The 12,807-nt window shown below is 39.9% G+C and overlaps 1 protein-coding gene across 1 annotated transcript; it reads right to left on the reverse strand.

The window, feature by feature from the left end:
* Nucleotides 1-6,885: 6,885 nt before the first annotated feature.
* Nucleotides 6,886-10,566, reverse strand: nppcl2 (natriuretic peptide C-like 2). Its single transcript, XM_059354373.1, has 3 exons — nt 10,380-10,566; nt 7,992-8,090; nt 6,886-7,387 (listed from the first exon to the last, which is right to left on the reverse strand). The coding sequence occupies exons 2-3, from the start codon at nt 8,088-8,090 to the stop codon at nt 7,097-7,099; spliced, it is 390 nt and encodes a 129-aa protein (XP_059210356.1). The 5' UTR covers nt 10,380-10,566; the 3' UTR covers nt 6,886-7,096.
* Nucleotides 10,567-12,807: the final 2,241 nt, after the last annotated feature.

Here is a 12,807-nt window from a genome sequence, read left to right on the forward strand (position 1 = left end):
CATCAATTCATTACAATAGCAACAACATCACAATATTCTGCCTTGACATTTTGGAATGTTTAATATTTCAATGAGCATAAAATTGCCTAGTGGTCACTAAAGTAGGTCGGTACAACTACTGCTTCTACTTCATGTGATGATTTAACATACACATGATCAATCAAAGTTCCTTTTTCAGTTGTGGGTTGTGCAACAAGTTGAACATACCCTTTATTTGTAACAAATTTTAAGATAGTTGATGATTTCAAAATGTCATCATTGAAATCACCCATGAGTGCAATTGTCTTACTTTTTGTATCCAGCCAATCCAGTAATTTCCCTAAATTATCTTTAAATAAAGTCATGGGATACGATGGTGGCCTGTAAATTACTGCTAGAACTATACTTTAAGCCACACGGTTGTATATTAAACATTCCAAATTGACATCTGGCCCATGCATCACATCCCCCACTACACCCTCTAATCTATAGATGCCAACACCACCATGTTGTTGGTCTTGCAAATCTAACATAGCTGGATTGGTGCCCCTATAACTTACACTACGAGGGCAACTATGAAAACTATAACTATTAATCTTTACACTGTCATCTGATACAGCAGCAGGTAACCATGTTTCTGTTACAGCAATACAGTTAGGCTGCAAATGCTGTGTACACAATATCAAATCTTCTATGTCTTCTCAAACTCTGCACATTCATCAGAAACACAGTAAAAGTCTTTGAACTGAATGTGTGCCTTGCTATACTATTCACCAAGAATGGCCGCATATTCCCTATAGCTTCCTTAATGCTAGCTCTGCAGTAAATTGCCTTCTCGTCAAATTCCTGAATAACTAACCCAGACAAAGACCTAACCCGACTCAATGCTACATAGGCCTGACCTGCACAAAATACACTCTTAAGTGACACTACAGCTTTATCCACCTTTATGTATGGTACACGCCCAAGCAAGTTTCAGTGGAAACTGCAGGCGTAACCTACCACCTTTATGCCCTGCCCTCTCCTCTACTGGTTCAATACCTGTAGATCCCATTGCAACAGCTTCTGCATGAGAACAGCCTTTCCTCCATGTGTTCCAACTGCGCTGTCATCAAACTTCACATACACAGTTTGGGGAAACTTTCTCTCGTTGTTAGGATACACTACATGGGTAACAGTTCCACATACCCCATTGACCAGACCATCTTCTACATCTATATTTTTACATAACATAACACGAGCACCTTCACCCAGAAGCAGCAATGCAGCTAAACAAGTATTAGCCGCTACAGTGTGATGCCCTTTCATTAACTCTAATTTGCCTGTTTTTTTTACTGTGACTAAAGTCCTGAGCATCTATCTCCTCATATTCAGGACAAATCTCTACCAACTGCTCATAGTTATGCTCATCTAACTGCCTATAAGTAGGGAATATATGTAAAGCTGAGCTGACTTCACCTGTTTCACATCGTTTCAATATCTCTATGTCACTAGCTAACATGGGAGTTTCCTTTGAACGCGTTCTCAATCTATTCAATAAATCTGCAAACACACTGTCCTTCTGTCTAACTACAACCTTAAGCTCTACAACACGAAACAGACTAGACCACAAATCAAAGACCACATTTTCTATATAAAGGGGCTTCCCCTTCACTGGTGGCAACTGATAGAAATCTCCCACTTTAATAACACTAACATTCCCAAAGGGTGAATGGTCACCTGGCTGCTCAATCTGCCTCAGTCTCCCATGGACGTAAGCCAACACCTTATGATCAACCATGGAGATTTAATCTATTATCAATATTTGCAAAGTACTGTATTTCAGACGTAAAGAATTTACCTATTCCTCCCCCAAAGGTGTATATGGTAAACGGACATCTTTCCCTATGCTAAGTGCTGTATGTATAGTCGCTGCATTTAAATTGTATGCTGCTATTCCTGTGGGAGCTGTCAACAACACACAAGTGTCGTCTGGCTGAGGACACACACTTGATAACAACCTAATTGCCTCAAATTGAAGAGCCTTTATTAAATGGCTCTTTCCTGTCCCTGCACCCCCTGTAATGAAAACATGAAATCACCTTGTGTAAACACCACTGTCTAACCTGATAAAAAATCCTCATCTGTGTTTCATTTAGAGATCGAAGCAACGCCAGACCGTCACTTCTACACAAGACATTGTTCTTCTTTTCCAAATGAACAACTTTCTCCCTATTCACTGATAAATCTGGTATATTTTCCTGCTGCTCATCATCAACCCTATCTTTATCATGCCTACCTATCTGCTCATACTCCTGTCCATCTCCCGCACTGGGCACAGCTCACACCACGCATCCTCTAACACACCTTCCCTATCAACAGCCTCCTGAATATCATCTAACTCATCTGCATCCTTTTCAAACTTGCTCCTATTTACATCAACAACTGCCTTAACCACATGTAACAATCCATCACCTAACCTTACACTGCCAGTATTATAAAAGTCCTCATAGGTCTCAAACCCTGGAGGCTTCAGCTGCCCATCTGTGCGATATGGCAGAAACAACTGCAGAAGACTCTGATGAAATAATTCTGGGTTATTGGTCTGTGAAAAGCGCACGTAATGAAAAACTGCAGGTTGCGTACGTGTTCTTCTCAACACATAACCACAATCACTTCTACATAACAATATTTCATAAAGCCCCGCCCCTTATACTTTATCCACGCCCCCTTTCATAAAATGACCACATTGCATACTTTACATAACTCCTCCGACAGATTTAATCCAATTGACTTCAAACTTGGTCAGTACCATCACAAGACCTTGGGGGACACAACTTATCAAGACCTTTACTGACCTTCACAATATGTGGGTGTGTCATTGCGGCAAAATACGGCATCTCGCCATAACACACCAGCCTGTATTACTTGGCCATACATTGTCCAATCTGTCCCAAATTACTCACACCTGATTAGGGTCCAGCCCTGAACACACCCACATGTCAATATTGACACACAGTCATATCGACCCCCGCTGGCTAGAGGAAGTAACATGTTTCCCACCTAGTCCGAGCAGAGTAGTAGGAGAAACGCCATTTGCTACGCATAGGGACTTAGCCCATAGGGAATGAGCCCACAGCGCCACGCCCGACGTGGCCGCGCCCGACGTGCCCTCCCCCGACGGCTCCACTCTGCTCGGTCCCGTTCAGTCCTGCTTACAGGCCTAGTTAGGGCCTCGGGGCAATCGCACCGAGCACTGGTCCCATACAGCAATAGCTGTAGGGACCAGTGCTCGGGGCAAAGCCGCAATTTCGTCCCGCTACAAATTATATATCAAAACGTGCGGTTTGATCGGGATCGGTGTGCTATTACTTTTCTCTACGGAATATGAAAAACTGCCCAAAATTTTGCATTGAAATGAATGGGACGGCCAAAAGAAAATGAGCAAAAAAGAACATTAATTGAAGATTTTTAAACGTCTACTTCTCCGGCATAATTTCACCTAGAGACTCCATTTAAACTTTAAACAGTAGACACAAGTCTTTTGTATTGGTGTATTACTTTGTGTTTCGATAGGTCATATAGTTTTTTATCAATCCCAGTTCAATGACCATGATCATTTTTGGAGAAATTCTGAGATTATAATGGGTGTGTATTGCACGGAATGTTCGTGTCAGAGTGTGTGATGTCATCGCTCACAGTGTAGAGGGAGAGGTAAAACTGTCAAAAAATAAATTTGAAAACTGCACTCCAGGCCGCAAATTCCACTCTACAGAAATAATTTATACATAGAAATGTAGGAAAATTTGTCTTCTCACTCACAATCCTCTGGTAAAGCTGTCAGAGTTATAATTTGGGCGTACGACGCAAAGATGCGCCACCAAAACCACCAACAGCCTCATTGGGTCCCATATTAAAAACGCAGGAAGATTTCGGAAAAAGTGAGATTTAACTGTTTTTTAGATCGCTCTAACAAAGCTATTTTTTCATTTTTCTTAAAAAAAAAAAACATATGTAGAGGTTCAGGAAGAACTCAGGACGCTCAAAGTGAAGTCGGATCAATGATAGGCATTATGGTTTTGCCAAAAATGCTTTCTGTTCGAGGCCAGAAATTTCACTCTGCCCACCTCTGGCTGCTTTCACTCTGCCAGAAGATTCCACAGCTGTTAATTCCGTTGATTGCTCTGCTCTGATTGGTCGACCCCACGCTTTGATGTTTTGATGTGATTACAGTTACAGATACACGCACGCACACACACACTGGTCATTTAATGTAATAACAGTTAAAGATACACGCATGCACACACACAATGGTCATTTAATGTAATATCAGTTAAAGATACACGCACACACACACACACACACACACACACTGGTCATTTAATGTAATAACAGTTAAAGATACACGCACGCACACACACACTGGTCATTTAATGTAATATCAGTTAAAGATACACGCACGCACACACACACACTGGTCATTTAATGTTATAACAGTTAAAGATACACGCACGCACACACACACTGGTCATTTAATGTAATAACAGTTAAAGATACACACACAATGGTCTTTTAATGTAATATCAGTTAAAGATACACGCACACGCACACACACACACACTGGTCATTTAATGTAATAACAGTTAAAGATACACGCACGCACACACACACTGGTCATTTAATGTAACAACAGTTAAACAGTTGCTCAAAATTTTGCATTGAAATGAATGGGACGGCCGACAAAAAATGAGCGAAAAAGAACAATCATTGGAGATTTTTAAACGTCTACTTCTCCGGCATAATTTCACCTAGAGACTCCATTTAAACTTTAAACAGTAGACACAAGTCTTGTGTATTGGTGTATTACTCCACATTTCGATAGGCCATATAGTTTTTTATATATCCCTGTTCAATGACCATGATAATTTTTGGAGAAATTCTGAGATTATAATGGGTGTGTATTGCACGGAATGTTCATGTCAGAGTGTGTGATGTCATCGCTCAGAGTGTAGAGGGAGAGGTAAAACTGTCAAAAAATAAATTTTAAAACTGCACTCCAGGCCGCAAATTCCACTCTACAGAAATAATTTATACATAGAAACGTAGGAAAATTTGTCTTCTCACTCACAATCCTCTGGTAAAGCTGTCAGAGTTATAGTTTGGGCGTACGACGCAAAGATGCGCCACCAAAACCACCAACAGCCTCATTGGCTCCCATATTAAAAACGCAGGAAGATTTCGGAAAAAGGCAAAAAACCCTGTTTTTTTAGATCGCTCTAAAAAAGCTATTTTTTCATTTTTCTTTAAAAAAACCCATATGTAGACGTTCAGGAAAAACTCAGGACACTCAAAGTGAAGTCGGATCAATGATAGGTATTATGGTTTTGCCAAAAATGCTTTCTGTTCGAGACCAGAAATTTCAGTCTGTCCACCTCTGCTGGCACTATGCCGGAACAGGTGTCGTTATTTCTGTTGATTGCTTTGATCTGATTGCCTTTGATCTTTGATGTGATTACAGTTACAGATACACACACACACACACGCGCGTAAGCATGCACATTCCTCACACATGCATACACATGCTTCAAACACATGCACGCACGCACACACACACACACACACAGTAACTTTATGTGATTTTAATTACACACACACACACACACACACACACACATTTACATTTACATTTAGCAGACGCTATCCAAAGCGACTCAAGGAAGAGTAAAAACAAACAAACACACACACACACACACACACACACACACACACTTTGAGGTTAAAGGGCATAATTTTAAATCTCTGAAGAATCTCATCATAGTGTACACACACCGGCAGTAGCCCCCGTGGCCCTTTCAAAATTTCCCCAGAGGAAATTTTCTAGTTATTATTGTTATAATGTGTTGTTATTATTATGATGATGTTTATTATTATTATTATTATTATTATTATTGTTATTAGTAATAATAATAATAAAAATAATATTAATAATATTCATGCATTCATTTTAATTTATTACAAAAATTAGGTAATAATTGTAGTAATATTGTATAATTATTCAGTCCAGTGATAGCCCTTATACAAAATATAATATAATATAATATAATAATAATAATAATAATAATAATAATGTATTGTTATTATTATTATAATAATCTTTTTTATTAATAAATGAACAAAAAATAAATAATAATAATAATATTTGCATTCATTTTTATTTATTAAAAAAATGTAATAATTAAAATAATAATGTATAACTATTCAGCCCTGTGATAGCCCTTACACATACTATATTAGATAAATATTATTTGGAGTTGTTTGGATGTCTTTGTGATTCACGTTGGTGTTTTTATTTAATTTCTTTTTCATCGTGTTTCGTTGTTTTTTGTTTTGATGTTTTCTGATGATTTCTTGTTGTCACTCTCTGATGAAATCTTTTTTATATGTAAGTTCCACTTCACTACTTTTATATTTTAAAGATATTAATTAACATAAGTATTATAAAAAGATTAATCGATATATAAAATTAACAGTAGATGTGGATCTTATTGTCTTTCTTTCTTCTCCCACATTTTATCTATTGTACAATTACATTTTTTTTGCATTAGGAAAAATATTTTTTCTGCAACTTTCATCATGAAAATTTAAAACATTTAATACAGTTGAAAAACGAATTATATTGTTTAATAAAAAATAATAATGATAACACTAATGATAATATTGGATTTAAAAAAATAAATATTGTAAAGAAAAATGTTTACTAAAAACAATCAAAAATAATAATATATAATAACAATTAATTAATAGATAAATAGTAATTAAATAATAAAATAAAATACATTTCAAATTAAAATTTCAAATTAGTTTTTTTCTCCCAGTAAAAACAAAATAATAACAATAATACAGACAACATGACTCTGGTGGAGTTTCTCTTTTATTTTGTTACATCTTGCAGTCAGACTGCAGCTGGTCCACACATACACACACGCACAGTTCTGCTGGCTGTGTTGTAGCCAGGGATCTGAGATCAGAGGTCATCAGCAGGATATCTACCTGTCTTTAGTTAGTAAAGTTTTCTGACGGAGAACCAGGTGTCCCTGGAGGTCAGAGGTCAGAGATCAGGGATCAGAGGTCATGATATCTAGCAGCCCAGTCCACTGATGGAGCCGATGCGGTCCATCTTCATCCCGAAGCAGCCACGGCCGCCCGTCATCGACTTCCGGCTCCGCCTCCTCATCTTGGAGCGCCGCTGTAGGAAGTCCAGGAAGAACCGCGGCACCGCCTCCCGCCCTGCGCCGCCGCTCACCACTAATCCCCCGGGGCGAGAGGAGGAGGGGGTGGGGCGTCCAGCAGAGCCCTCTGTGATGTCATCAGAGGTGGGAGGGCCCATGATGAGGGAGGAGAGGTGAGAGCCAAACAGAGAGTGTAAGACCTGAGACAGAGAGAGACAGAGAGTCGCCACAGTTACTGAAAACTGAAGTTATATAGAAAAAGCCTCTCCTGTCCTCTCCTCTCTGCTCTATGTAAACATCCTCTTCTGTCCTCTCCTTTCTGCTCTGTGTAAACAGCCTCTCTTGTCCTGTCCTCTCCTCTCTGCTCTGTGTAAACAGCCTCTCCTGTCCTCTCCTCTCTGCTCTGTGTAAACAGATTCTCAGTCAATATTTGTCACGTGACTGTTGGTCTCAGCAGAATCAATCATGTCTTCACAGTATCTCTGAGGAGCAGACTGTTTAAAGTTTAAATGGAGTCTCTAGGTGAAATTATGCCGGAGAAGTAGACGTTTAAAAATCTCCAATTATTGTTCTTTTTCGCTCATTTTTTTCGGCCGTCCCATTCATTTCAATGCAAAATTTTGGGCAGTTTTTCGCGACTTATGAGGAAGAAGAAGAAATTCACAGTATAACAGTAGTGCTCGGTGCGATTGCCCCGTGGCCCTAATGATGATGATGATGATGATGATGATGAAGATGAAGATGAGGATGAGGATGAGGATGAGGATGATGATGATGATGATAATGATGATGGTCTTCACTGACCTGTTTGTCGTTTCGTTGAGGTGACGGTCTGGACTCTGTGGCGAGGGCGAGGAAGAGAAGTAGAGCAACAACACAGGAGAAAGAAGAAGAAGAAGCCATCTTTGTTTGGAGAAAAGAAAAGTAATTAAATACAGTAATTAACACAAAATCTACTTTTAATACCTTTAATATATCAGATTATATTTCGGTTACATTTTATCGTACATGAAATAACAAGGGAAGTTTTGGGACATATTGGATTCTTCCTCCGTCACAGTTTATGTGATATCTGTTTGTGTTATTTTAATAGAATTTACTCAACTGCTTTTATCATTCATGATGAATATTCATAAATTAAAAACATGGCCACTTTATATTGATAAGCCACAAGTCTCCTCTTTACTGATATGCCCACTTTATGTTGATAACCCACGAGTCTCTTTACTGACATGCCCACTTTATGCTGATAGCCCACAAGTTTCCTCTTTACTGACATGCCCACTTTATGCTGATAACCCACGAGTCTCCTCTTTACTGACATGCCCACTTTATGTTGATAAACCATGAGTCTCCTCTTTACTGACATACCCACTTAATGTTGATAACCAACGAGTCTCTTTACTGACATGCCCACTTTATGTTGATAACCCATGAGTCTCCTCTTTACAGACATGCCCACTTTATGCTGAAAACCCACGAGTCTCCTCTTTACTGGCATGCCCACTTTATGCTGATAACTCACAAGTCTCCTCTTTACTGACATGCCCACTTTATGCTGATAACCCATGAGTCTCCTCTTTACAGACATGCCCACTTTATGCTGATAACCCACAAGTCTCCTCTTTACAGACATGCCCACTTTATGCTGATAACCAATGAGTCTCCTCTTTACAGACATGCCCACTTTATTCTGATAACCCACAAGTCTCTTTACTGACCTGCCACTTTATGCTGATAACCCACAAGTCTCCTCTTTACAGACATGCCCACTTTATGTTGATAACCCATGAGTCTCTTCTTTACAGACATGTCCACTTTATGCTGATAACCCACGAGTCTCCTCTATACTGACATGCCCACTTTATGCTGATAACCCACAAGTCTCCTCTTTACTGACATGCCCACTTTATGTTGATAACCCATGAGGCTCCTCTTTACAAACATGCCCACTTTATGCTGATAACCCACAAGTCTCCTCTTTACTGACATGCCCACTTTATGCTGATAACCCACAAGTCTCCTCTTTACTGACATGCCCACTTTATGTTGATAACCCATGAGGCTCCTCTTTACAAACCTGCCCACTTTATGTTGATAACCCATGAGTCTCCTCTTTAGTGACATGCCCACTTTATGTTGATAACACACGAGTCTCCTCTTTACTGACATGCCCACTTCATGCTGATAACCCACAAGTCTCCTCTTTACTGACATGCCCACTTTATGCTACTAACCCACGAGTCTCCTCTTTACTCACATGCCCACTTTATGCTGATAATAGTCAGTGTTTCTCCTGCAGTAAATGTGTTGTTGTGTCCTCGTGTGTGAATCTTTGTGCATCCTGGGATCCCTAAACAGTCTGTGAGCCTCATAAATCGGGTCTGACTAGAAAGCTGAGACTCTTGTGCATTCAGTGAGCCCAATGTTCTTCATGTGTGGTGATGTTAGTGAGTGGAACTTGAGCTCAGTGTATAAAATGTACTGCTGTGACCGCCAATGAAACTTTACAACCACCAACCAGAGACCTGGAGCATTCAGAGGATGGATGGCTGAGACACTAGATTCACAATAAGCAGCAACACAACACAAGTGCTGCCATACAATCACACAAAATACACAAACCTACTAAATATCAAAAGTTCCTGAAGCCAGGAGCATGGATTTTTCAGTTGTTCTAAAGGTCTTGCTATCTGAATAATTCTGGAGGATTTTATACATTTTTATGAATTCTCCTGTCAAATGTGTGGAACAAACGGTATCAACCATCAACCAGAAAAACTTATAATAATTAGTATTATATTATATTTGCATTATATTTGTATATGTTATGATAATAAATATATGAATTAAAATAAATTTAATTAAAAATGTAATGCATTTTAAACTGACACTATATTCCATAAAAATTCCACAAAAATAAGCATATTGTTTCATTTTATAATTGTATAAGACTAAATGAGATCAAGTTAGATTTATGATGTCACATGAATCAGATGAAATCATATAAAACTTTATTAATCTCTGGGATGTTCTTCACATGTGAAGTAGAAGCATACCATAAGAAAGAATAACAGTAATAATAAAAACAACAACAAACAAACAAACAATTTAAAATATATAATTAAATGCATAATGAATAAAATAATGTAAAAATATAAAAATAAGGAATATTAAAGCAGCAGAACTTACTGTCAGAAAGATGAGGAGAAATTTTCCAACAAAAATACAAAAAAAATCACAAAAATACTGCAGAAGATTCCGCTGGTCGTCAATCAGAAAAATCACAATGTTTTTCAATCAAAATATTGATTATTGGTCTCAGACGACGTCGTTAGAGACTATAAACATTGATTTTCCGAATGGAGTCTGGTGAGTCTGTCCTGCTCAGCGTCAGGACGGGTCGCTGGTCTACACACAACACACACACACACACACACACTTATATACCATCAGCGCCGTGATGTCACACATTCTTACCACCGCACCCCCGACGACGGGTCACACACACACACACACACACACACACACACACAAACTGTGAAACTGAAACAAATAAAGTTTCATGAAAAAAAAAGTCTATTCAGAAACAACAAATCACATTTTAATTAGGAGGTCCTGGAGTCCTGGAGAAGGTTCCTGGAGTCCTGGAGGAGGACAAAAGATCCAACGAGAGGCTCAAATGGGCCTGGAAAAGGTTCCTGAAGTCCTTGAGGTATTTAGGGGGACCTTGAAATCCTTGGTGAGGTTCCAAGGGTCCTTGAGGAGTATCATAAGTCCTTGAGGAGGCTACATGGTTGTGAATGAGGTTCCGTTGATCCTTAAAAAAGATCCAGGAGTTCTTGAGGAGAATCAGAGGGCCTTAAAGAGAGTTGTAGGGGGTTCCAGGGTTCTGCAGAGTACAACAAGTCCTTGAGGAGGTTCTTGGAGACCTGGAAGTTGTAAAGGGGCCTCAGAGGTCCTTGAACTGGCGGAGGTGCTTGGAATCCTTGAGTTGATCCTGAAAACGATCCCAGCTTCTGCTAACCGCTTCAAGGACCCTGGAACGTCAGGTGAACACACCTGCAGCCAATCAGAGTTCAGCATTCTGTCGCTCTCAGGCCGCCACGACCTCTGACCCCGCAGCCCCGCCTCGCTGTAAACCATCACCGCAGAGACAGGATAGTCGTTAGCAACTATTTCCTGTGGAAGGGGGTGGGGCTACAGAGGTGTGTGTGTGTGTGTGTGTGTGTGTGTGTGTGTGTGTGTGTTTAATGACCCCCCGTCGTCTTTGTCCCACTCAGACAAAACTCCACCCCCCATTCAATCGCCGACGTCATGACACACACACACACACACACACACACACACACAAACACACAGTAAGAATGGCTCATCAATCACCTTATTAGAGAGAAAGAGGTCACCGATCACATAACGATCAGTCTGTGTTTGTGTGTTTGTGTGTGTGTGTTTGTGTGTGTGTGTGTGTGTGTGTGTGTGTGTGTGTGTGTGTGTGTGTGTGTCACTGTGTGTGGGCAGGAATGTTGTGTGCGTCACAAACACAGAGAGACACACACTCGTCCTCACTAACCAGGTCGAGGGTTCCAGGGTCCTTGAAAAGAAGCCAGAATTGAAATGCATAGACAAACGGTCCTTCAGGAAGTTCCACAGGGGCTTGAAGAGTTTTCAGGACTCCTTGAGGATCTTTACTGTGAATGTATTGTGAATAAACGGATCTAAAGGAGCTGAAATAACTCCAACATGATGCTGAAATGATTCATTGTCAGGTCTGAAGAACACAAGAACACTACTGTTACAATGATAGTTTTCTGGATGGACTCTGGTTGATCAGCGCACTAACCAGATCCTGTTAAAAACATTAAATTCTGCTCCTCAGAGACACTGTGAAGACATGAGGAGAGGAGAGGACAGGAGAGGAGAGGAGAGGCTGTTTACACATATGTAAAAACATATGTAGACGTTCAGGAAGAACTCAGGACACTCAAAGTGAAGTCGGATCAATGATAGGTATAATGGTCTGTAAACCTCTGGCTGCTGTCACTGTGGTGGAAGATTCCACAGCTGTTAATTTCTGTTGATTGCTCTGCTCTGATTGGTCGACCCCAAAGCCTTTCATCCATCTCTCGCAGAAAGAGAGAACCAGACACACGCAGACAGACACACACACACACACACACACACACACGTAACTTTATGTGATTACAGTTACAGATACACACACACACACACACGCACACACATGCTTCACACACACACATACAGACACACACGTAACTTTATGTGATTTTAGTTACATACACACATGCAAGCGTAAGCATGCACGCTCCTCCAGATACACGTTTCTCTCACACACACACACACACACACACACACACACACACACACACACATTTTGAGGTTAAAGGTCATAGTTTGCTAATAAATACTTGAAAAGGAATAATATAGTATCATAACATTACTAGTATTAATTGTTTGAATTCTCTGAAGAATCTCATCATAGTGTACACACACCGGCAGTAGTCCCCGTGGCCCTTTCAGAATTTCCCCAGAGGAAATTTTCTAGTTTTATATTTTATACAGATTTTATTCGTTGTGATGTTTCCTGCTCAGTTGCTTC

The sequence above is a fragment of the Centropristis striata genome, chromosome 17, assembly GCF_030273125.1.
Source record: "Centropristis striata isolate RG_2023a ecotype Rhode Island chromosome 17, C.striata_1.0, whole genome shotgun sequence".
In the NCBI taxonomy this organism is placed as follows: Eukaryota; Metazoa; Chordata; class Actinopteri; order Perciformes; family Serranidae; genus Centropristis; species Centropristis striata.